This window comes from Acomys russatus, chromosome 10, assembly GCF_903995435.1.
Source record: "Acomys russatus chromosome 10, mAcoRus1.1, whole genome shotgun sequence".
Classification (NCBI taxonomy): Eukaryota; Metazoa; Chordata; class Mammalia; order Rodentia; family Muridae; genus Acomys; species Acomys russatus.
This window is the reverse complement of record NC_067146.1, coordinates 4,507,757-4,533,405: the sequence shown is the minus strand read 5'-3', so window position 1 is coordinate 4,533,405 and position 25,649 is coordinate 4,507,757. Positions and strand designations below refer to the sequence as shown.

General features: G+C 46.9%; 1 protein-coding gene across 1 annotated transcript in view; it reads right to left on the bottom strand.

The window, feature by feature from the left end:
* The window catches only part of Atp6v0a4 (ATPase H+ transporting V0 subunit a4), a 79,142-nt gene that overhangs the window by 37,278 nt on the left and 16,215 nt on the right, over positions 1-25,649 (bottom strand). Inside the window, exons 2-9 of the mRNA XM_051151719.1 lie at positions 12,497-12,630; positions 11,294-11,372; positions 10,910-11,004; positions 6,991-7,116; positions 6,371-6,465; positions 4,511-4,637; positions 1,609-1,691; positions 723-816 (exon numbers count right to left, since the gene is read on the bottom strand). Coding sequence (XP_051007676.1) covers positions 723-816; positions 1,609-1,691; positions 4,511-4,637; positions 6,371-6,465; positions 6,991-7,116; positions 10,910-11,004; positions 11,294-11,372; positions 12,497-12,613 — 816 coding nt within the window. The 5' untranslated portion in view covers positions 12,614-12,630. The remainder of the gene's footprint in view (positions 1-722; positions 817-1,608; positions 1,692-4,510; positions 4,638-6,370; positions 6,466-6,990; positions 7,117-10,909; positions 11,005-11,293; positions 11,373-12,496; positions 12,631-25,649) is intronic.

The following is a 25,649-nucleotide window of genomic DNA, read 5'->3' as shown; positions in this document are numbered from 1 at the left end:
GTGTGTGTGTGTGTGTGTGTGTGTGTGTGTGTGTGTGTAGGAAGTTTAACTAGCAAATAAAATTCAGTCCCTGTGTCACTAGCCACGTTTCAACAGTTCAGCAGCCACCTGTGGCCCCTAAGTACAACACTGGATAGAGCAGGCTGTAGAGCAAGCCTGTGGTGTGGAAATTTCCAAGGGACTACCAGCCCTGATACAGAATATACCATCAGATGGAGGCCCAGCGACTCCAGTGACCAGGTTCCATGCCGCTACCACTCAAGAGTGTTCTAGTCAGACTCACTCCATGTCCCTGGGGGTGGTGACAACAGATCTCTCGAAGGAAATGTATCTGGGATGCATCAAGCTCTCACATGGAAAAACCAGCTGTTTCCACAGTTGTTAATCGGCATAACAATTCAGTATGGGCAAACTGGTTGCTCCACTCAGTTTGCTGGTTACAGACTCATCAGGAAAGGGCTGGTCATAAAGGGCTCCTTTCATTAGCTATGGGCGGCTGCCTGGAGGTATTCTAGGGCTGTGGTCCATTCTTTGCCGAGCAGCATGTGACAGACATGCAGAATTGTCAGCCCCAGCCCATCGTACACTGCTTTCTAGTTGTGCAATCTACCACAGCTCCAACCAGAATTGCAAAGCAAACATTCCAGGCAGGGGCCAGGGGACAGATTCATAAGGAAAGGGCAGAGGCCCCCATCAGCTCATGGCCTGGAGCTCTCACTCACAGTGACTAAGTCTTCCAGCCTCACGTTGACATTGGCCAGCATCTCCTTGCGCTCGGCTGCAGGTTCTGGGCAGGGGTAGATGGTAGCACGAAACCTGTGTTTAACATATTCCAAAGGACGCAGGTTTGAGTTACTACAGAAAAGCTTCTACCTGTCCCTTTCCTATGAGGCTATCGCCAGCTAAAATGGGTAAAGCAGGCCAGCCTTTGCTAACCTAGCCTCCCGTGTGGTCCTTAGAAAATGATTCACAGCAGTTGAGCACAGTGCCCCATGCCCATCATCCCTGCACTTAGAAGGGTGATGAGTCAGGAGGGTGACAAGCTCAAAGCTTCTACAGAGTGAATTCTAGGCCAGCCTGGGGTCATACCTCAAGGGAGGGTGCTTTCTTAGTGTGAGTGAGGTCCTAGGTTCAATCCCCGGGACAACATACACACACACAACCACAAGTAAAACTAAAGCTGTTCTACAGACACGGCTGGGCATTTGGTGACTGCTCTCTCCTTTTCTATGGACTCTTTTTTTTTTTTTTTTTGCCAGTGAATTAAAGCCAGGACCTCTAGCCTGTCAGGCAAGTGCCCTACCACTTCACTCAACCTGAGTCTGCCCACCGGGCAGTAGCAAGAGCAGAGCCAGGCATGGCCCAACGTAGGTTGTGTCTCCACGTTGTTACCTGTGTGTCTGCCTAGATGCCTTCTCCCCGTTCATACGCTCACACACCACTGAAAGTCGGTTACATTTTCAGCATCATTTTAAATGAGCTTCAGAAAGTTATTCTAAAACCTGAGTTGACTTCAAAGAGGGCCCAGTCCCATGCACTCTGCACGGCACAGCTCTTTACCCACTCCCAACCCCGTCCACACCGTGACCAAGAGTCACAGTCTCTCACCCATCACAGATCTTCTTGATTTTCAACCTGAGCTGTTCTCCTTGATAAAATATGATGAATATATTCTTTTTCATTTCTTCTTTCTGGAATATCAGGGGAGAAAAAGATTATTTTCCTTCCTTCGTTTCCTTCTTTCCCAGGGTTGGAGATGGACGCTCTGTGCCCATCTCTACCACTGAACTACACCTAGCAGAGCATAAACTGAAAATCTGAAGGCCCCAAAGTAACAGCTGTTGTGCTGTTAGTCGAGGAGGTCACAGCTGGGCGTTTGATTCTGCTCTCACCACCCACCCCATAGGGAAGAGCAGTGCTCACACCTAAGAAAACATCTCCAAGAGAGGCAATAGCTAGCCAAGGCATCCAAAGCAGTCGTCAACATCTGCATGTCACAGATAAGTCTGTTTGATACTTAACAAAGGGAAAGCTGTGACTAAGTTTTGACTCACCCAGGTACTGACTAGGTGCCCTTAAGAACACACACTGCCTAGGCTGGGTGTGGTGGCACACACCTTTAATCCCAGCACTCCTAAGGAACGTAAAAGTTTCAGACCAGTCAGGGCTAAGTAGTGAGACCCTGTCTCAAAAGAAAGAACAAGAAGACAAAAACAAAACAAAGCAAAAGCCACCGCTTAAACTATGTTTCAGACTAGGGGCATAGCTCGGTGACTGAGAGCCTGCCTAGCCTGTGCCAAGCCCTGGGTTCAGTTCTCAGCACTGCAAAAGCAAAAGTTATTTGTAAAGATCCAACTATGAACTGTTCGTTGTTGCTGTTTTTCGCCTGAGAGGGTAAGGAAAAATTATAAAACATGCTGCTGACGGTTACAATCCAATGAGCTCATCACCTAGCACTCAGGGCCCCAGAAGTAGGTGCCGCCTCAGAGAGAAGCCACTTGTCAGGCCCAGGGAATGTCATGAAAATGTCACATACCCTTTAAGCCGGCAAGCCTGCCTTCTTTGGATCCTTAATGAAGTAATTAAGAAGTAAAAACCCACATACATAATCCCAGGACTGAGATGATGAGGAAGGTGGTTTTGACTTAAAGCCGGCCTGGGGATACACTGCCTTAAAACAACCACCACCAAAAGGTCTTGGAACATGGAGACATAGGGAGGGTAACGGGAAACAAACATCCAGAGAGACATCCTGAGAGTCGCATCACTGAGCCTCCCTCACAGCACTATGTGTATACATGATCCCCTTGGCAGCTGCTCATAGGAACAGGTTAGGGTGTTCCTGGATTTCTGGAACCGCCTACTTTACACTATTTCTAAACATCCTCCACCCATAGAAGCTTCCTGGGCTTTTCTCTGAATCTTTGAGGTCATCTGGTCTCTAGATCTGCTAGAACCAGGGATCTGTTCTGACTTCCTGGCACCTGCTAGGTGCCCCTCTGTGTCTGGGATTGTCTTTCTCCAAACAGTCCCTTTATAAATATTCTCTCCCACCATGATGACTACATGCCAAGCCTTAACTGTAAAGTGACAATTCAATAATCACAATTTAAAATAACTATAGAAACTGGGCATGGTGGACAATTCCTGTGATCTTAGCACTTGGACACGACAGGCAGGAAGACCAGAGGTTCAAGGCCTGTCTATGCTACATGGGCAATTTGAAACCAGTCTGGGGTACAGGAGTCTCTCTCAAAACACATTGTGTGTGTGTGTGTGTGTGTGTGTGTGTGTGTGTGTGTGTGTGTATACACACGCTCACGTAAGCACAGAGAGAGAGAGAGAATGAATATAGGATGTATAGGATGCACAGGATTATGGGTAGAAATTTCTTATCATTTTAAGTGAAAAAAAGAGTAGGAAAATCATTTCCACATAAAATTATAACTGCACTTGGGAGACAGAGGCAGGCAGATCTCTGAGTTTGAAGCCAGTGTGCTCTACAGAGTGAATTCCAGGACAGTTAGGGCTAAACAGAGAAACCCTGTCTTGAAAAAAAATCAAAAGATAAAACAAATAAAATAAAATTCAAACCATCTCGGTTAGAGAAAAGCAATACACAAAGATAAAGTATACTGGTGTACTGGGAAGTGTGCTTTGTACTTCTTATTTCTTTAATTATTCACAGGAGAGAGCATGAACACAGTCCCCCATTATTACAAATTATGCGCTTGAGTTTCTCACCTTGGGGTCAGCACATCACAGATGCAGCGGATAAGCCATATCAGGGAGAACCCTAGCCATCTCCTCGCCAGTTGAATATATGTGCTTTTTCTTTCTTATTTTCTATTTTATTTTAACTGTGACTGTTTTTAATCGGTTGAAACTTAAGGTTAATCCTTTTAGCCTCTCATCTGGAATATTACGGACTTTTGGCTACCAGGGGTGAAAGAACAGGTGGGCTTAAGTGTTAACTGGGAGGGTGGACGAAGCAATTAGCTTACGGACTTAACAACCACTGAGTAGCTTTCAGTGACGCCTGTGCACAGTAGGAAGCAAGCATCTGTCTACCTTAGCAACATCATCTGAGAGGCCATAAGAAGTGAGGACCCTTGGGCTCCACGCTCCACCCCAGCTGGCCTAGATCCCAGGTGACTCTTCAACTTATGAGCACACTGAAGCTTGAGAAACAGATTCTGACCAGCTCTGGGTACCACTGTGATGAAAACATATTCGGCCCCACATGGTGCTAGGATAGTAAGTACCTAGAAACAAGATACCTACACAGTTGGCTGACTAAACCAATTATGATGTGTTAAAAAGAACTGGTCCTTAGATAGACCTTTCAAATGTATTAAACTTAAAATGGAGGGTGAACTAAGGAGAAAAGGAAAAAGAGACAAGAGAGGAGCAGGGGAGCAGGGGAGGAAACAGGGGTTAAAGAGAGGCGGTTAGTGCTATGGACTCCAGGAAGCTCACAGGGCCCTTCCTGGAGGCCTGAGGCGCGCACCGTCACAGGATCCTCCAGAAGTGTGTCCATTTCACTAAACTTCAAGTACACATTTCCCCGGCAGACTCTCCACAGCAGCCTCTCGAAGGAAGCCATCCTCTCCCTGTTTATCACACCAGCCATGAACCTACACAGCGGGAAGAAGACACATCAGTGAGGCGAGGGCCTGTGGGGGAGACACGGGAACCGCTCACAAAGCCACACACATCCCAGCTCCAACTGGCCCACATATGGTCGGCGTGCCTGTTTTCTTTGATATTCCTTGTCTTAGTCGTTGCAAGTCTATCTCTACTATATATAATATTTTATACTATATAATACTATATGTACATAATACCATATGTATAGTATTGTATTGTATTATAGATGATAGACCATTCCAATGGTGTTAATTTTTTTTTAAGGTTTTTAAAGACAGGGTTTCTCTGTATAACAGCCCTGGCTGTCCTAGACTCACTTTATAGACCAGGATGGTCTTGAACTCACAGAGATCTACCTGCCTCTGCCTCCCAAGTGCTAAATTTTTATTTTTAAAAAAGTAATGTAGTAAGAAACACACATTGCCAGCACTCTGGGAGGCAGAGGCAGGTGCATCTCTGTGAGTTCAAAGGCAGCCTGGTCTACAAAGCGAGTCCAGGACAGCCAAGGCTACACAGAGAAACCCTGTCTCAAAAAACAAAAAACAACAAAAAAAGGCACATTGATGCCCTGTATTCCAGTTCTTAGATAACTGCCTAAACTACTTCTGACATGGTTTTCTTTCTTTTGGAGGTTTTTGTTTGTTTGGTTGGTTGGTTGGTTGAATTTTGTTTTGGTTTTGGTTTTGGGTTTTGTTTGTTTGTTTGTTTTTTTGAGACAGAGTTTCTCTTGTAGTCCTGGCTGTCCTGGACTCACTTTGTAGACCAGGCTGGCCTTGAACTCACAGCGATCTGCCTGTCTCTGCCTCCCTAGTGCTGGGATTAAAGGAGCGTGCCACCACGCCCGGCCTTGGTTTTCAAACTGTAACTTTTCAACCTAAAGCTTTATTACTTTAGACGATATTAACCTTGCATTACATTCAGGTAAAATATTTATATAAACATTATCTTCTTTCCATTTCAATTTTTGGTTTTTTTTTTTTTTTTTAAAGGGTTTCTCTATATAGTCCTGGCTGTCATAGAGCTCACTATATAGACCAAGCTGTCCTTGAACTCAAAGGGATCCACCTGCCCCTGCCTCCTGAGTGATGGGACTAAAGGTGTGTGTGCCAACACACCCGGCTCCATTTCAAGTTTCAATAGGCTGTGAAATATGGACTGAATAAAAAATTAGAGACCTCCAGCCACAGTGTTCATAAATATTTTAAACTTTACCAATCTCAGATAAACACTGAGTACAATCCCGTCTTGAACTGCCACATATTTTCAGGACTATCACACGTCACGTCATATTAGTACCATGTACTGAGGATTGGTTTGCCTGAGCAATTCTGTCATTTCTAATGACATTTGAAAACTCCAAATGTATTTTATCAAACATAAGGGGGGAAAAAAAACATATCTACCGCCCAGGAAAGAGTCACGTACAACTAATGAGCCACATCCATCCCTCACGGGAGCCATATACACAAACATTCTCCAAGCTGAAGACATGAATATAATCAAGATCAAGGGGCCCTCCCTCCCTTGCTGGCCGCGTGGATTATTCCTGTAAGTCTGTCTCTGTGTGGAAGCCTTGTATTCACGCACAGGCTGTCCCCACACCCAGGTGTGCTTCACTCAGTGATTCACCAATCGGGAAGATTGGTCACAAAGCAGGCATCAAGCGAAGGACCCGTGCACCTATCCACACCCAATTCTTAGGGTATGAAGCTATACTCACCCCAACTTTCCAGCCATGAATGCAGGTATGGCTCTTAACTCCAAGAGACCTGAAGTGTCTTCAACAAAGAAATCTTCAGCTAAATTGGTTTCTGTCTGAAAGACAAAAACACCAGCCCTGTCATCCAACACAGGATAACTTAGAAGGCCTCGGACCTCAGAGTTTGCTCTGTTTCTGAGGAAGCTTTGCTCTTCCACAAATGTCAACAGAAATAAACAAGCAGAGAATCCTTGTTAGGACAACCCCCGCCTCAACCTTCCCACCCCACCCCCACCCCTGAGTCTGCGCAAACCCCATGCTCCCTTGCTCAGATTCTCCCTCCTAGGCCATACTTTTGTTTTCTTAATTGCGACAGGGTCTCTTCATGTCACCCTGGCTGGCCTGGAACTTGACCAGGCCTGCCTCTGCCTCACAAGCACGGGGATTGAAGGCCAGAGATTTTGTGTTCAATTGAACCAGAATCATGGCTATTCCACTGGGATTACTCCCTTGGACTGATAGCCTGGCCCTGGGGCAAGAAACAAAGCATTTTATTCTTAGTCCAAACCAGCCAGTTTTCAAAATAGAAACATGGGACTCTAAGGAAAGGGCCCTTTAGTAATTCCACCCCACAAAAACACCTCAAAAAAGTCCTGGGTTTTCTTGAGGAGGTACTTGAGTTCTGTCAGTTCCAGAAAGCTCTTCTTCAAAGCCTGTTGGTTCTGGTTGGCTTCCTGTAACTCTCCTTCCAGTTTCTCCAGAGTAGTCTGTGCAAGTGAGAAAAACATAAACCTGGCGAAACGTGCTGTGACATTTCTTCTATGCACTAATCACAAAGCAGGAATCCAAGAGGCGGTCCCCCATGTCATAACGGAGCTGAAGTGTGGCCCTGCTCAGCTACAAGCTAAGTATTCTTGTAGCATGTAGTGAAAGCCAGAGGACCACAGGCCAGCGTGTCATCACCCGATGAGGACAATGCTAAAGCACTCTGAGGGGAGGAAGACAGGTCACAAGGAACTCCTGGCATCTTCCCCGCTTTTAAGACCCCTAAGAGGTAAGTAATTTTACACACTGGGAACTCATTCTGCCCCAGACACACGGTAGTGATGGTTAAAATGCAAACAAGAGAGTCTGTATCCTCTCCTCCGACCGCTGCCTTGACCCACACACCAGTTCCACATGAATCTGAAGAGCCAGACACCAGCAAAAGAAAAGAGCCTACAGAGAAAGGCGAGGAGAAAGGCAGGAAGGTAGAACTAAGCCAAAAACAATTTCCTTTCTCTAATGTGCACGCGCGCACACACAGAAACACAAAAGAATACGGCTTGTGATGAAACCTGCTGAGGAAAATCACCAGGACACAAAATCATATGGAATTAAATCGCCCTCTACAGAACAGTCTGGGAAGACAGCTTTTAGGTTTTGTTTTAGAATCTTCAAAGAGATAAGTGTGGGGGGGTCGGGGGGAACAGGGGGGAAGGTGCTGCTTTCACTGGCAAAGAAATGGTTAAATAGCAATTTCCTAACATAAGAAGGCAGGCAGGAGACAGGCAGAATGGCTCAGCAGGTGAAGGCTCCTGCCTAAGAACCCAAATGCCACCCCCAGGCCTCACATGGAGAAAGGAGAGAACCAACTCCTGCAAGTGCCTTCTGACTTCTACATGCACATCAGGCATGTGCACATGGGCAGGCATGCACACTCAACAAGACACATAAATAAATGCAACAATCTCCAAAACCACGGAGACAGAAAAAGAGAATTTAGTATACTCTAGACACAATTTGTAAATGCAATACTGAAATTTACCAGCTGGATGTAGTGTCTCACACCTTTAATGCCAGCATTCAATACACAGAGACACAGAGATCTCTGAGAGTTAGAGGCCAGTGTGGTCAGCCAGGGATGTCTCAAAACAAACAGACGAAAAAGAAAAAGATAATCACATCATCATCATGTAAAAACCTGGAAGATTACTTATCTAAGAAGACCTTTAAAATGCAGTGGAGAGGGCTGGACAGTCGGCTTTGCAACTAAAAGCACTTACTGCTCTTGCTGGAGACCAGAGTTCAATTCCAAATACCCACATGAAGGCCCACAACTGTCTGTAACAACCATCTATAACCCCATCCCAGGAGACCTGATGCCCTGTTCTGACCTCCAAGGGCACAAGGCACCCACATGGTGCATGGACATGCATGCAGGCAAAACACACTCATACATATACAAGAAAATAAACTTAAATTAAATGGAGAAAGCATACTATATTTAACAAAAGCACTGCAACTATAGAAATGAGCTGACTTTAGAAACATGAGACAATATAGAATCTTAAAAGCTAAAACAAGAAGTGGGGGCTGGTGCGGTGGCTCAGTGGTCAAGAGCACACTGACTGCTCTTCTGGAGGACCAGGGTTCTAATCCCAGCACCTCTGCAACTCCAACTCCATAGGATCTAGGCCCCTTTTCTGAACTCCACCAGCTCCAAGCACGCACACACACACACACACACACACACACACACACACACACACACACACACACACACACATACACACACACACACACAGACAATACACTCATACATGTAGAATTAAAAAATAGTTTAAAATAATGAGAAAAAAATTAATTACAAAAGGAAAACAATATAGGGATCAGCCTTGGTTGTTGTTCTCAGAAGCCACCCACGTGGTTGGTTGTTCTGTTGTCTTTTAGATGGGGTCTCTGAGTGGCCTATAGTTCATCTCATAGGCTAGACTGGATGTCCAGGCCGTGTTCAGAATCTGCCTACCTCTGCTTCCTCAGTGTTGGGATTACAAACATGTGGCACCACATCTAGTTTGCTTTGTTTTCGTTTTTAATCTTTAATGTGGGGTATGGGGAATCAAACTCAAGTAAGGTCAGCACCTTACCCTTTGAGCTACTTCCACAGCCTTCAACCACGTGAGGGGTGGTTAACTAAAGAGCAAAGGCCGGGGCCACCACCAGTAGAAACAGGTTAAGAGCATCTATTTTCAAAGTGTAGTACCTCTGCAATCTTAGAATTTTCCTGGATGTGGCCAAGTTTGAGACTGGCCTATGAGGCTCCAATCTCAAAAATAAAGTAATAAATTGATTGATTGGTTGGTTGGTTGGTTGGTTGATTAAAGAGCTGGGTACAGTGGCGCACGCCTATAATCCCAGCACTCAGGGAGGCAGAGGTAGGTGGATTTCTGTGAGTTCTAGGCCAGCCTGGTCTACAAAGCAAGTCCAGGACAGCCAAAGCCTACACAGAGAAAGCCTGTCTTGAAAAACAAAAACAAAAATATATAAAATTAAAAAAATAAAAGGTTGTCATTCTAAATATTTTTTAAGTCTACCCAAGGGACAGGCTTACTAAAGGGAGATTTAAAACTAACAATAAGAAAGACTACACAGCCTAGAGAGATGGCTCCATGGTTAACAGCACTGACTGCTCTTACAGGGTATTTGGTTTAGTTCCCAGGACCCACATGGTGGCTCATAACCATTTATAACTCCAATTCCAAGTGATCTGAAGCTGTCTCTGTCTTCCATAGGCACCAAACACACACGGTGCACATACATACATGCAGGCAAACACTCACACATGTAAAATACATACAGCTTTTTAAAAAGGAAGGCTACCCATGCCAATGATACTTTCGCCCCCGAAACAAGTTTACAGTGTCAGACAGAACTGTATATTTGACATTTGGAGCAGTGAGAGTTGACACTCCTGCCTCGGCTCAGCTGGGGGTTTTACAGAACAGTCAGAAAAACCAGGAGGAGCTGTTTTGTTTCATTTTGTTTTTAAGTGAAAAGAGCCAATTCACACACACACACACACACACACACACACACACACACACGCCCTTATAGCCTGTCTTATGTCACCACACAGATAAGACTTCACAGACTTTTGTGCACAGAGAAATCTCCTCAAGAGTACTTTTTTGAGAAAGGAAAACAGCCTCCCCCTAATTGGCATAAGAGGCCCTAACGTTGTACCCCAAAACTTTCTTAGGATAGTATCTTAGTGGGGATTTCTACTGCTGGGATGATACGTCAGGACCAAAGCAACCTGCAGAGCAAAGTGTTTCTTTCACCTGACAGTTCCACATCATGGTCCATGACTGAAGGAAGTCAGGAGAGGAACTCACACGGGGCAGGAGGAGGAGGAGCTAACACAGAGGCCGTGGAGGAACAGTGTTTCCTGGCTTGCTCCTTGTGGCTTACTAAGCCTTCTTACAGATCCCAGGACTGCCTGCCCACGGATGGTACCACCCACAATGGGCTGGGCCCTTCCCGGACAATCACTAATTAAGAAAATGCCCTACAGGCTTGCCTACAGCTCAATCTAATAGAGGCATTTTCTCAACCAAGGATTCCTCCTCTCAGATGGCTCTAGCTCATCAAGTTGGTATAAAACTAGTGTCAGTGCAGACACAAAGTAAACACCCCTCTTCACCCTGAAAGGAACTATCACCTACTTGCTCTCGTGGAAAGGACCTGGGAGTCACGTGACCATCCTCAGCTGGGGAGATGATAAAGTCAGGCACCTACCTCCAGGGAGATCATTTCCCGAGGGACAGGGGTCTCTGGATCCTTCTCAGGCACCTGGATGATAATCTCATTTTGCATCTCATCTTCCAGAAAACCTGAAGGAGAGCACAGGCGCTCGTGATTTCCCAGACCTGAGATGGAGGGTCCAGCAGAACAAGTGCCCTCAGCCAGCCCGGCTGTCTGCTGAGCTATCTGTCCTAGCTCTTGCTCAGCAGCGGAGGGCCATCCAACAACCTCCTATACCCTCTGCCTTGGGGGGGAATCACCTCAGAAAGCATTGCACATGGCAGAGGGTCCTGCCAAGTAAGCACAGTAGTTAAGCTCTGCAGACTATGTTGCCATTTTGTGGCTTCACATTTAATCAGTAAGGGGAAAGTGGCTTACGGAGGATTCTCTCCAGTGACTCGCACCTTCGGACTTCATTCACAAATTTCCGCTGGAAGATGTTCACGTTTGCATTTAGCTGCAGGAAAAGGGGAAATCGCAAGCTCACGTTAAAGACCCACAGCTGCCAGTGTCTGTCTTTCATCCTTGTGTCACCATCTTGGTGCTAGAAGTGTTGAGACTAGACATGGCTGTGCACAAGGCACGTGAGTTGCAGACAAGTGCAGCGCCCAGTCCCTACACTCCTCAGTGGGGCCAGGGATACGAAGGGACCTTGAGTAGTGTACAGGTCTTCTACACAGGGCATCCCAGTCATCAGCAGGAATTCAGCCTTTGCTGTGGGTAACTCTCAGCTTAGCCTAGTAAAGGTTGGGGCTAGGGACATGGTTCAGTGGCTAAGAGCACTTGCTGTTCTTTCAGGAGCCAAGGCAGCTGACAACCATGTGTAACTCCAGCTCTGACCGATCCAATGCCTCTGGCCTCGTGAACACCCACACTCACATGCACATACTCACTTGCAGACACACATACACACCTACACGTGATAAAAATAAAAGCTTTTAAAGATATTAGCGAGGACTGGCCTCTTGTTGGGTGCTGCTAACAACTAGCAATGCAAAGGGCAGGATGCAGGCCTCCCACAAGGGAGCTGAGGTTTGTCTTTGATGCTGGTGAGGAACTAAAGGGCTGGTTTTTCCAAACTGGATTTGGTAAAAGCTTGGCAAAGATATAAATGGCCCATGAGAAGCAACACTCCAGACAGCCCCTCCCTAGAGTGTTATTACGGAGTTCAGCGTCAGAAGCAACTGCCGGCTCCAGCAAGAGCTGTCTCTGGTCTGACTAGTCAGAGAAAACAGACTCTCTGTTCATTCGAACATCAGTAATCCATGTGTTCACCATCCAGATCCAGTGTCTCGAGAGGCTATGCAAGCATTGAAACTCAGTGATGTCTGACATCCAGCCCCATGCCCGAACGCTTCAAAACATCCCCGGAGAAGACATGGGAGGAGAGGCAGAGCCAATGACCTGCTGAGGGCCATCAGAAATCTTAGCCAAAAGGTTAGGGCCATGGAATTCCACCCATCCCAGCTCTGGGCTCCTCTTCCTGCAGAATGTGTTTTGTTGATTAACAAGAAGTATTGAGCAAGGGCTGTCTACAGCCGCCCCCACCCTCCTCTTATCTCCAAAGAATGCAGCACCTACGTCTTTGAATTGAACCAAGCCAAGCTCTCCCAGCTCAGCCACACAGCAATATGCAGCCTCCACTTGGAGAAACACTTGGGATAAGCACATCTCCTCGCTTCGAAACATAGACGCCATGTTGGCCCAGTCTCAGTCTAGAGGGAGGGAAAAGAGAGAGAGAGAGGTTGAAGGTAATAAATATGTGAACATCTTAACATGATTTCTTTTTTTTTTTTTTTTTTTTTTTTTTTTTTTTTTTTGGTTTTTCGAGACAGGGTTTCTCTGTGTAGCCTTGGCCATCCTGGACTCACTTTGTAGACCAGGCTGGCCTCGAACTCACAGTGATCTGCCTGCCTCTGCCTCCTGAGTGCTGGGATTAAAGGCGTGCGCCACCATGCCCGGCTTAACATGATTTCTTTCAGTTAGGATTTTTGAAAATTAGAGCCAGGTTATAGTTCAGTGATAGAGTACTGACATAGTCCTAGTTCAGTCTCCAGTGCCAACTATATCACAGACAGACAGACAGACAGACAGACAAGCAAGACAAATAAACCAACATTAACAAACCCAAGTCAGGCGTGGTGGTGCATACCTTTAATCCCAGCACTCAGGAGGCAGAGGCAGATGGATTGCTGTTAGTTGGAGGCCAGCCTGGTCTACACAGTGAGTCCAGGACAGCCAAGGCTACACAGAGAAACCGCATCTCAAAAACAAACAAACAAACAAAAAACCCAAACCACCCCAAACTGAGACTTGTAAGCACCAATATGATGTCACGGCTGGAAAATGTGCCCCACCCCACCTCCAATCTTACCTGCTAGGTCAGAACTACAACACAAGTGCTCATGGAGTGGGGAGCAAATTTCCCTCCACTCATGTGTATATATAATGTATAAGTGAAACAAGCGTGAGTGTTGCATATAGGGTCCCATCCCCAAGATAGAGAGACACCCCCGCCCCCCCCCCAACTGTGTTCCTCTTGGACTCCACGCCCAGGTTTGGAGAATCCAAGGGACTGCACCATGACCTCCTCACAGGCCATCAGCAATTCAAGCCTTTTCTGATTGTGTGCCCCTTTCCCACCCCCACCCCAAAAACCTTTTTCTAGAACTCTTCTCCTGGACCTTTGGGGGCCAGACACCCACACACGGCCACACACTCATGAGAACCAAATAGCCAGTGCCCAGTACATGAAACAGAGGGCAAGGAAGGGGCCTTCCTGGGGTAGGAAGAAGGACCAGGATGCTTCATGGTGATTTACTGAAGGCCATGTGAGAGCAAGCAGGGGATGCCGGCCTGGCCACCACAGACTAGTTTTCTACAGGGGCACGCCATGCCCCCCACCCCCACCCCCAAGCCCCAAATGGTCCCTGCTTCTTCAGCCTTTTCCTTCAAGTCAACCTGGAAAACCAGCCTTCGTCCAGCCTATATTTCACTTCCTAACATACAGCAGACCCATAGCCTGCCAGACCCCGGCCCTGTTGCCACAGCAGGGTAAAGTCCAAAGCCTCCCCGTGAGCAGGCTGAGAAAAAGCCTCTCATGTGGCCTTTGTCTGCTCTGCTTCCTCTGTCTTCACTCCGCTCTCCAGACATCTGTACTCAGTTTCTCCCTGATCCTGCACCTACCACAGGGTCTTCACTGGTGCTCCTCTCCTGAGCCTGCACTCCCACTCCTTTCTTTCCCCTCCACCATCCTCCCACCGTCCCACATAATCCTGTCATCCCTCCATTCTTCCGGTGAACCTTCCTGGCTATCCTGCCTCCTATCTGCTGCCAGGTTCTCAGTCAGCAACTGAGACACGGACCCTCTCTCTCTACTAGCCAGCAAAATCCTGAGGCCCATGACCCAGTGATCGCCCGCCATCCTAGCATAGAGCAAGCTCAATATTAATCACGAAACAATTTTCGAAAATGATTTCCTGACTCATTTCTTTCCTTACCCCCCTCCCCGCGCCGCCCCTGCCCCAGAAGTCCACCAACTAGCGCGACACTTTTGCCTTTTGGGCACCGAAATGAATCAGAGTTTTTCTTTTTTTAACTATTCTGTCTGATAAACGAGGTAACAACGTGATCACAGGACCACAAGGCACAGTGCAAAGACCTTTCTCACCTTAGAGCTGGTTCTAGGTGGGGACACACTGCCTGGTTCGTGGGAGTGCCCAGCAGCAGCAGCAGCAGCAGCAGCAGCAGCAGCAGTAGCAACAGGCGCCACAGTCTATTGTGGCTTTCAAGTGTGGCAGGGAGGTCGCCCAGCCTCTCCCCTTCCACACAGTCCCAGCTCCCTCTCCAGAGGCCACTCTGTTGTATCAACACATCCTGCCGTGGGTGAGCTCAAACCTGCCACACCGGCCAGCCTTGCTCCTCCCCAGCCCCACCTGGGCCCCGCCCTCAGTGTCGACCTTGAAGTCCCCACTGCCAAGCAGAAACGGAGTTCTCTAAGTGGGTAACTTGCTCCTCGGGGAACTGAGGTTGGGGACAAGGTTTCCTGGGGCCGTAGAGGGGTTAAGACAGACCGCAGGCTAACTCAGCTCCTACACAAGTCAAAAGCCTCAGTCTCAAGAATGAGGCTGGGGCGTGGCTCACTGGTAGAGCCCTTGCCTAACACGTGGGAGGCTCTGGGTCGGATCCCAGCACTGCGCAAAACAGAAAAAATGAAACAGCATTAAGAAGTAGTTTTGAAAGCAAGCAAAGCATCTGATTCACTGTCCCCGTGAGTGCTTTTCTGGACACTATTTGCAAAGACGAAGAAACAGATGAATCCTTCAAAGCCCGGCATCTCAAGTGCTATTTTGCCGAGTGATGGGAAAAACAGAGCAAGCAAGTCAGAGATGTCTCTGGGCTCACATGAATGAGCTTTCCAGAACAGCTTTTCCACACAGCTGTGTACTATCTATGTGAAAATGTACTCACTAGGTCCTCAAACGAGGGGTGGCTTTTAGTTTGGGGGCTTTTTTTTTTTTCTTTTCATTTTGTGGTGCGTAAACCTGTGTGTGTTTTGTTTGAGACAGGGACTCATGTAGCCCAGGCTAGCCTTGAACTTCTGTGGGAGAACGGCTCAGCCTTCTGCCCCCACCTCGCCAGGGCTGGGATTACCGGGCATGTGCCTCCGCCCCTGGTTAATGCGGTACTGGAGGTTGAACTCAGGGCTCCATCCCTTACTAGGCAGGTGCTCTCCTGACTGAGCTACAGCCCCCATAGGTCCCCTTCAGAGACCTTCCAAAGTCCCAAACAGCTCTCTATCAGCTTCTGACAGTTCAGACACCCTTGACTTCCAGATCACAGGGCTCAAGCGGTGGAGTAGCAGCACAGCAGCACAGACCATCTTTTATTTTGGGCCCCACTTAGACTAGGAGCTTTTCAGGCCATTTGGTAAGTGGACTAAAGTAACACCCCCAAATGAGGAGAGCACTGTCGCTTTATAAAAGGCTCACGAAGCATTGTGCCCCATTCTTAGCTGTAAGCGGGACTGGATGCCGTACAACAGCCTATCCCTCCCCAGAAAGGGCAATCCTGAAGTGCACGCACCTCTGGAACTCTCAAAGGTGGACTCATTTCCCATCTTCTGATAGGCAAATGTCTTATTAATAAGTCTATAATAGTTTGCTGCCTCTTGCTCACTAGATTCAACCAGCATACTGTCCACAATGCAACACACTGAGGGGACATCTGTGGGAGAGAAAGGTGATCAGGATCTCAACAAACTAAACTGCAACTGTCTTTATCTCTGCCTTCTTTATTCTCGGGTTTTGTGTCATAAGGGCACCAGGCAAGCACATCTGCTACTCCAATATAAAAGCAAATGAAACCCCACTTCCGCATAAGGCCACATTCCGAGCTACCAGAGGCTAAGGCCTCAACATACAAATCAGAGGGTTGGGCACACAATCCAGTCCATAGTATGTAAGGAATCCCTGGAGTGCCGGGACTGAACACTAGGGAGGTCAAAGGTTTTAAGGCTGGACAAAAGACACTAACATGAGAACAGAGGATAGTCCTAAGAATAAACATGCAAGAAGGGAAAGTGTCTCAAGCATGCTGGGGTGGTCATAAAGAAGATGGAGTTTTCCAGGGTCACTGTGTGCCTTACCTCATGGGTTGGAGGGAATTCAGAGTAAGAAGCATGCAGTTAAGAAGTTGACAACAAAGCCAGGTGTGGTGGCAAATGCCTTTAATCCCAGCACTTGGGAGGCAGAGGCAGGTGGATCAATGTGAGTTCAAGGCCAGCCTGGTCTACAAAGTGAGTCCAGGACAGTCAAGGCTGCATAGAGAAACCCTGTCTTGAAAATTTTTTTAAATAAAAAAAAAAAAACAAGCTAGGCATAGACATGGTGGTGCATGCCTTTAATCTCAGCACTTGGGAGGGAGAGACAGGAGGTTCTTTGTGAGTTTGAGGCCAGCCTAGTCTACAAAGTGAGTCCAGGACAGCCAAAGCTACACAAAGAAACCCTGTCTCGAAAAACCAGAAAAACAAACAAACAAACAAAGAAACAAAACAAAAACAAACAAACAAAAAAAGAAGTTGACGACAAAGGAAGAAAAGACAGATGGAACAGTTGCAGACATGTCTATTTAAAAATTTGGCTGCAAAAGATAAAAAAGGAGAGAGTGGGCAATCTGAAGAGAAAATGAGACCTCATGGAAAAGGTCTGTAGTGGCTTGAAATAGGCGTATAGGTTTGAATACTTTGTCCTCAGCTGGTGGAAATGTTTGGGAAGGATTAGGAGGCGTGGCACTGCAGGAGGAGGTGTGCCATGGGTCGGACTTTTGAGGCATCAAAACCTTCCTACCATCCCAGCGCTCTCTCTGATTCCAATCTGTGGATCAGAACATGAGCTGGCAGCTGCTGCTCCAAAGCCATGCCTGCCTACCTGCTGCCATGCTCCCTACTGGTATGGCCACGGGCTTCTATCCCTCTGAAACTATAAGGCCAATTAAATGCTTCTTCTGTAAGTTGCCTTGGTCAATGTTGTTTCATCACAGCAAGACAATTTTATCCTGTTTCCTGAACACTAGGATTAAACATGTGTGCCACCATGCCTGACAATTCACTCTTGTTTCTTTAACCATTTGTTTTGCAGGCTTAAAAAAAAAAAAAAAAAAAAAAGAGTAGATAATTCTCCTGCAAATCGTTGAACATACTTATATATAGCGAGTTAAATTAATTCTTTTTGGCAGTGCTGGCTAGAGTCTATAGCCTCAAACATGGTAGGCAAGGGCTCTACCACTGAGTTATAACCCCATACAACCCCAGCCCTCTTTTTTCAAGGCAAGATCTCACTAAGTTGCACAGGCTGGCCTTGAACTTGGACTCTTTATGGCTCTGGGCTTTCGTAATACTGGAATTACAGAGCTGCATCACCAAACCATATATTTTTATATATACTCAGAAATCCCCAACTCAGTTCATTGAAAGAGAATAGCAGTTCAATTTGACGTGAGGTCTTGAGACAAAGAACTCTCACAGAGTTGGATCCAAAGCAGCAGTGCTGTGACAGTCCATGCTTGACGCCAGCTTCACTGGCAGCTGAAGCCATTTCACACTTGCCCTGGAAGGTCCCTGGGGCGGCACTCGAATGGCCTGAGGACTTTCTATTAAGTGGCTCTTAAGCTGAAGGTCTGGGCTCCCCACTTGCAGCGTCCCTGTGCACCGAGGGCCTCCTGTGTTCTCTGCCTATACCCGGATTGGAAGGACACTGACCATACTCACAGATTCAGCGACACGAGATAAGTCTATAAGAGAACGGCACTTAGAAAACAAGAGGAGATAAGCATATGGCAAGCTCAAATGCTTGCGAGGAATTTAAGCCCAACAAAATGCTCTAGCTACAAACGTCACACTGGCTTTTCAAAGACTATTGTTTAATTTTTAGGAATGAGGTTCCAGCCAGGTCACCTTCATTCAAATAGGCGATTTTATTGTGCACTGACAGCTAGCACTTCTGTACTCTTGGCCAGCCATGGTGCTAACGAAGAGCTCGCAATAGGAAGCTCCAAGTTGCTTCAGAGGCACACCACCTTTCCTCCACCTCCCACACTCCACAATGGACTCCATTGATGGTGACATCACCAGCGAGCCTGTCCTCCAGCCCACAGTGATCTAATGTATGGCTCTTGGAAGCAGGAGCCTTCCTGCCATAGCAATCCCGCTCTTCCTCCTGGCCACACAGGCTCTCTCACTGTGTGCTTCAGTGACACTGGTACTACTGGCTGTTCACAGCTTGGCGTCCTGTAGGTGGTGCCCTGGGATACAGAGCAGTCACTCTACCAGCTCTTCCACCACCATACGCTCACACTGTAGGGTGGAGCCGGCCAGCAGCCCTCTCTTCTGCCCCAGCAGACCTTGACTGTGCGTCTCCTCAGGGCAGATCTACTTCACAGCACAAAGGAGGTGTAGGAAGACAGCATTTCCCCACAGGGAACAAGGAGGCACACAGTTTCCCATGGGCAGATTTTTCCTGAGCTGCTAAGCTTTTCACTTAGGAGTGCTGGCTACCAGCAATTTGCTTTTTCTTTGGTAATATTTAGTCTAAACTGCACTGGGTTTTTTTTTTTTTTTCCTTTTAAAAATGTTCAGTTTTGAGCCGGGTGTGGTGGCGCACGCCTTTAATCCCAGCACTCGGGAGGCAAAGGCAGGCGGATCGCTGTGAGTTCAAGGCCAGCCTGGTCTACAAAGTGAGTCCAGGATGGCCAAGGCTACACAGAGAAACCCTGTCTCGAAAAACAAAACAAAAAAAAAGTTCAGTTTTATCTCATTTTTCTCAAATCATTTTTACCAGCTTATTTCTTTTTTCCATATTTGCTATCATACACAGTCATGGGAAACTTAGAAATCCTAAGTTAGCAGTTTTTAACCTTCCTAATGCTATAGCCTTTTGGTACAGTTTCTCATGTTGTGACACCCCCTCCCATAAAATTTATACCATTACTACTTTTTTTTTTCTTTTCTTTTAAAAATTTTTTTTTCTTTTTTTTTTCCGAGACAGGGTTTCTCTGTGTAGCATTGGCTGTCCTGGACTCGCTTTGTAGTCCAGGCTGGCCTTGAACTCACAGCGATCTGCCTGCCTCTGCCTCCCGAGTGCTGGGTTAAAGGCGTGTGCCACCACGGCCTGGCCACCATGGCTACTTCTTAACTGTAATTTTGCTACTGTTATGAATTGTAATATAAATATTATACTCAGTGTATCTGATATGTGACCCCCATGAAAGGGTTAACCAGGCCCCCAAAGGCGTTGCACTGCACAGATTGAGAACTGCTGCATCTAAGCCAAGCCCCTCAGAGAGGAGGCATTCAAAGAGGTAAAGCGATTTTCCTGTACTCCCAAAGCAAATGAGCTGTTGGCAGAGCCAGAGGCAGCGCACAGAACTCCAGCCTCAGGGGCCTGTTCCTGTCATCATTGCAGTTTCCTAGGAAATCACTCCAAAGGTTACCTGTGTCCACCCTACCCGCATTAGGCAATAACGCCTCCTGAGGGTCCTTTGTCACCTCTCAGTGGGTTCAGAGGACCCACAACAAGGGCCTTCCCACAGAGCATTGAAAGCATCACTCTTCAGCGCCCCCTCCTGGGCAATCTCTACCAGATACCTTAAACAGCATCACCGTGCTTTCAGTTTCCCACATGTGCTGCTGGCTGGAGCTGGTTCTGCTTCCCCAGCAGGACAGTCTGAAGGAACTGATGAAGGGAAGGGGACCACTGGTAAAGGGGACCACTGTAGGAGAGACGTTAGATGTTGGGGAGACAGAGCTAACAGTATCTGACTCCACATCTGCTCACTTTTGGTTTTGTGTCGACGGAACTGGTAGGGGAAACTGGCTGTTCATCACAAACATGTACCTTATTTCCAAAAAAAAAAAAAAAACCCTTAGCTTAAAGTTACTCTTGGAGGACACACTTTCTATTTATTAAACAAAAATGACTCTGACCACAAGCACTGTTGTGCCAACACAAGCAGTGTGCATAGATGATAAGGCTGAGAACCAAGCGAGGAGAGACTGAAGTTTCCTATCGCCAGGTCGGGAGGCTAACAAGCCCCTCCCTTCTTTCTAATTGTCCATCAACTTCACCTTAAAATGACCTTGCCCTTTCAATGCTCCTAACTCTCTACCCTCCTTAACAGAAACCACCCACGAGGTGTTTGGCTCCCTTAAAAACTAGTGAGCTGGTGCCGAAGAGGATGGCTCAGTGGCGAAGAGCATTGGCTTATCCCCCAGGGGACCTGGGTCTTATTTCTAGCACTCATATAGCAGGTCACAGTCGTCTTTAAGCCCAGTCTGACACCTTCTCATCTCCACAGGCAGTAGGCATACACACACGCACACACATGCACACCCACACCACACACGCAGACACAAACATTTAGACACAAGGCAGAGGCAGGAGGATCTCTGAGTTCAAGGCCAGCCTGATCTACAAAGCAAGTCCAGGACAGCCAAGGCTACACAGAGAAACCCTGTCTCAAAAAGCAAACAAACAAAATCATATTTTTTAAAGATTTATTTATTTATTACATATACAATGCTCTGCCTGCCTACATGCTTGCCCACCAGAAGAGGGCACCAGATCTCATTAGAGATGGTTGGGAGTCACCATGTGGTTGCTGGGAATTGAACTCAGGACCTTTGGAAGAGCAACCAGTGCTCTTTTTGTTTGTTTATTTGTTTGATTTTGTTTTGTTTTGTTTTTCGAGGCAGGATTTCTGTATGTAGCCTTAGCTGTCCTGGACTTCCTCTGTAGACCAGGCTGGCTTAGAACTCACATCGATTACTAACTCTGCCTCCTGGAGCGCTGGGATTACAGGCGTGCGCCACCACACCCAGCACAGGAGTGCTCTTGACCCCTGAGCCATCTCTCTAATCTAATACATCATATTTAAAGGGGGGCGGGGTAGGTGAGCTACAGAATCTAGTCCCAGGAAGTGACAGGCATCATGTTTGTTAGAGAAGATGAAAATGGAGACGCACGTCCTTCCTGATGACAACCGCACTCTGTGCAGCCCTCCTGCCCACTTTTTCCTCTTTACTTTGCACCCCTGAGCCCCTCCCTCCCCCAAGAGAGAGCTTTGAGGTTGAGGCCCTCCAGCCTATCATCATTTCCAGCAACTATCAACTCGTCATCCAAATCCCAACTGTCGAGGAGCAGTAGCCCAGACCTGAACTCCAAGGACATCTTCACAATGGATCTTTGCTTAACTAGAGGTTGAAAGGCCCAAACTGAAGGAGTGGACGTGTGGTAGCAGAGCCTCTCATAGTATTCTTCAGTGTGCCCCCAACGTCAAAGAGCCTCCTTGTAGAGGACACACTTAGACCTCTCCTGGACTTTTTCAAATGAAGTCAGAGACACAGATAAAATGAGAAGGAAGGGGAGCCCACCATCTTGGCCATCTCCAACTCAAGCCACCATGGTAGAACCTGACCACAGACATAATTATTCTGAAGGGGTTTTGTTTTGTTTTGTTTTTTAAGAATTTGTAACCAAACACTGTCTACTGAAGTATGTGAAAAGAAAATCTTGAGAACGTTCCTATAGAATGTCTAGCTTTGAGCAACGTAACTTCCTGGTACACTCTCCAAAGTAAACCCAGTGCAGAAATGCATGCAGGGTTACGGACTCCTTGCGGCTCTTGCACTGCAGCTGCTGAAAACAATAGTCCTGGGGCCTCTCACACCTGCCCTGTGGCCCTTCCTTTGGGAATGAATGAGTTACCAGAGAGTAGAGAAATCAGTCCATCCTGTATCATGATAACAAGATACCGGAGGTCACAAGTTCGATCCCAGTGCCCACATGGCTGCTTACAACCATCTGGAACAGTATTCCTACAGGATCTGATGCCCTCTTCTAATGTGCAGATGTACATGCAGACAAAACACCCATATACGTAAAATACATAAATAAACAAGTAAATCTCTTTTCAAAACCCACTTAATCTCAACTCAAGTAATAACTGATAAAAGAGAAAAGGAGGGACTGGGTCAGTTCCCTCCCCCACATCCTCTGCTTCTAATAGGGCGCTGTCGGCTTAGGTCAGGGTGCAGCCACGAGCATGTCAACTAAAATCTTCCTAAGTCCCTGCCTGGCTCTTACCATTTTGGAAGAAGAGGTCAATATATCTAACATATTAAAACGTTCCCTGTCTAGAGAGATGGTTCAATGGGTGAGAGTACCTGCTGTTCTTCCAGAGGTCCTGAGTTCAGCTCCCAGCAACCACATCAGGCAGTTTATAACCTCTGTAACTCCAGCTCCAGGGGACCAGATGGCCTCTCCAAACTAGGAAACACACACACACACACACACTACACTCATGCAGACAACAAAAATAATAAATAATAACAATAAACATTTTAAAATATTAAGTGTATCTTGGTAGTAGTGGCACACACCTTTAATTTCAGCTCTCTGGAGGCAGAAGCAGGTGGATCTCTGAGTTCAAGGTCATCCTGGTGTACAGAGTGAGTTCCAAGACAGCCAGGACTACACAGAGAAACCTTGCCTTGAAAAACATATGTATTTTTTTTTTCTGCTTAAACATTTGAAATTAATTGCTTGTCAAAATTATTTGTGTTGCCTCAGGTTTGTTTGTTTGTTTTGTTCTTTGCTGTTTGGGGAGCTGTTCAGATTTTAGATATGAAGACATTTTTGTCAGGTCTCAAACATTTTGGAGACCCTTGAAAATCTTGCAGATTTTATACACTGCTCTTACCTCCGATGCCAACCAGAGAACCCAGAGCAAGGTTTACTGGGAGGAAAACATTGAAGACTTTGTTGAGGGAGAGAGTTTTGGGAGAACATCACTCTCTGGATTTGGTACCATCAGAGAGCAAAATTAGCACAACTTAGAGATCATAATTAGCCTTGTTTGTGATTCCAGAATGGAATGCCACCTCATTCTGTAACCCGGAAAGGGCTGAGTAGAAGCATCGTCTGTATAGACAGGAAAGGATGGAAGGAAGCCCAGATGGCCCATTTCCAAATCAGTATCCTTGTGCGGTGGGGACAGAGAGGCAGAGCAATAGGAAAATAGCCGAGCAATTAACACCTTGTTACTGCGGCAGCCTGTGAGGAGACCTCCCTGCCCGCAGATCTGTTTCAAACCTAGTCTGAAGCCTATGTCCATATCTGTCTTCCACAGAGATGGCTTCCCAAGCGTGAGATAAAGCCCAGTTTCCTTTCTCTGGTATCCAGGGCCATTCACAATCTGTTCTCAGTATATCCAGGCACACTGTGGCCCCCACTCCTGCTCCCAGCACAATCGTCACTACCCAGACAAGGGCGATACCCAAAGGGCTGGAGGCCACGCACATATCAGTTCTCTCATGCCTGGTGAGCTGCCCACCTCTGAAGGTCTGGATCAAAAACCCCATTTCCATCCCCAGCCAAAGCCCTGGCACACAGGGTTGCTACTTGGACATTGGTGAATGTCTGCCTTGCACTGGACATTTTTTGGGCAAGACCTGAAATTAAGCTGCCTGAAGCACTTCCATCCCATTCCCCAAACTGGGGCTACCATTAATTTGTGCCCTCTGGAAAACTCTAAAACAAGTGCTCAGATAGGCTACTACACATGTCCTGCCACAGAGTCCTTCTTGTTTATTTTAGTTTTTTGGTTTTGTGGTCATGGGGCTTAATGGGTTTCAGGGGAGGCCTGGATAGCCCAGGCTGGCCTAGACTCAATCCTCCACCTTTTACCTCTTAAGTGCTGGTGTTAGAGGGGTGAGCGACAAGACGTGACAGTCTTCTATAGAGTTTTGATTTAGCTGGCCTGCAGCCATCACTTTCTTACTAAGAACATCATGTATGTATGCCAGGCAGTGGTGGCGCACACCTTTAATCCCAGCACTCGGGAGGCAGAGGCAAGTGGATTTCTGTGAGTTCGAGGCCAGCCTGGTATACAACGTTAGTCCAGGACAACCAAGGCTACACAGAGAAACCCTGTCTCAAAACACACACACAAAGAACACAATATACAAATGTGTTACAGGCTAGCCCCATACTCAGATGGTTCCTTCACTTTCGATGTGCTGCTGGTCCTGCTACTTGAAGAAGCCATCAGCTCCCCTCCGCACATGCGAACTTCAACACTCAGTCACATGCTCTGGAAGCCCCTCCCGGGTCCTCTCAGCAGATTTAATCATTTCCTCTTCTACCATCCCATAACTGTCTTTCCATGTTACATCCAGAGTCTTCCTTGCTTGGCCTCTCTGCTGGAGTATGCTCTCCTCGGTTACCCCAGAGTCTCAAATGCTGGGCTCCTAGGTGCCATCCCCCTCCAGGTAAGTGTGCTGGGGTCAGCTCCCCTCGTCTCTGTTTTCACTTCCTGACATGTCAGTTACTTGTCATCAATTATATTCTGATCATATTAAACAGAAAATCCCAGAGACAATCCCTAAGTTGTTACTGTTGCTACTATTATTGTTGTTGTTATTACTATTATTATTAAGACAGAGTTTCTCTGTGTAGGCCTGACTGTCCTAGAACTATCTCTGTAGACCAGATTGCCCTCACACTCAGAGATCCAAGCTGGGCATGGTGCCATACACCTGGTAATCCCAGCACTCGGAGAGGCAAAGGCAGGTGGATCTCTGTGAGTTCGAGGCCAGCCTGGTCTACAATGCGAGTCCAGGGCAGCCAGGGCTAAACAGAAAAACCCTGTCTCACGAGGAAAAAAAAAAAAAGAATGAACAGGTTGTCATCTGCCAGCAGCCTTTGAGAAAGGAGCAGCCAGAGAGCTGTGTTCTCACGGGGCCACCTACAAAAGTGCCTCCCTGTGTTCAGCTATCTAGGATAACACCTGTTGGGAGGCACTACACAGACTGGGCAGTGGGCAGTTAGTGAGATCTTGTGCTGGTCACATACAAACGCGTGAAAGAGAAAGACGGAGAAGGAACAGTTATCTATGATCATCTGCATAAGAACTGATATCACTTTAATCCCAGCACTGGGGAGGCAGAGGCAGGTAGGTCCCTGTAAGTTCAAGGCCTGCCGGGTCTACAAAGCAAGTCCAGGACTTGCTACACAGAGAAACCCTGTCTTGAAAAACCCCAAAACAAAAAAAAAAAAAAAAAAAAAAAAAAAACCCAGAGATCCACCTTTATCTCCGGAGGCCTGAGATGAAAGATGCGTACCACCACCACCACCATGCATTCCTAAGTTTTAAATAGTCTAGTAATACACTGTTATAA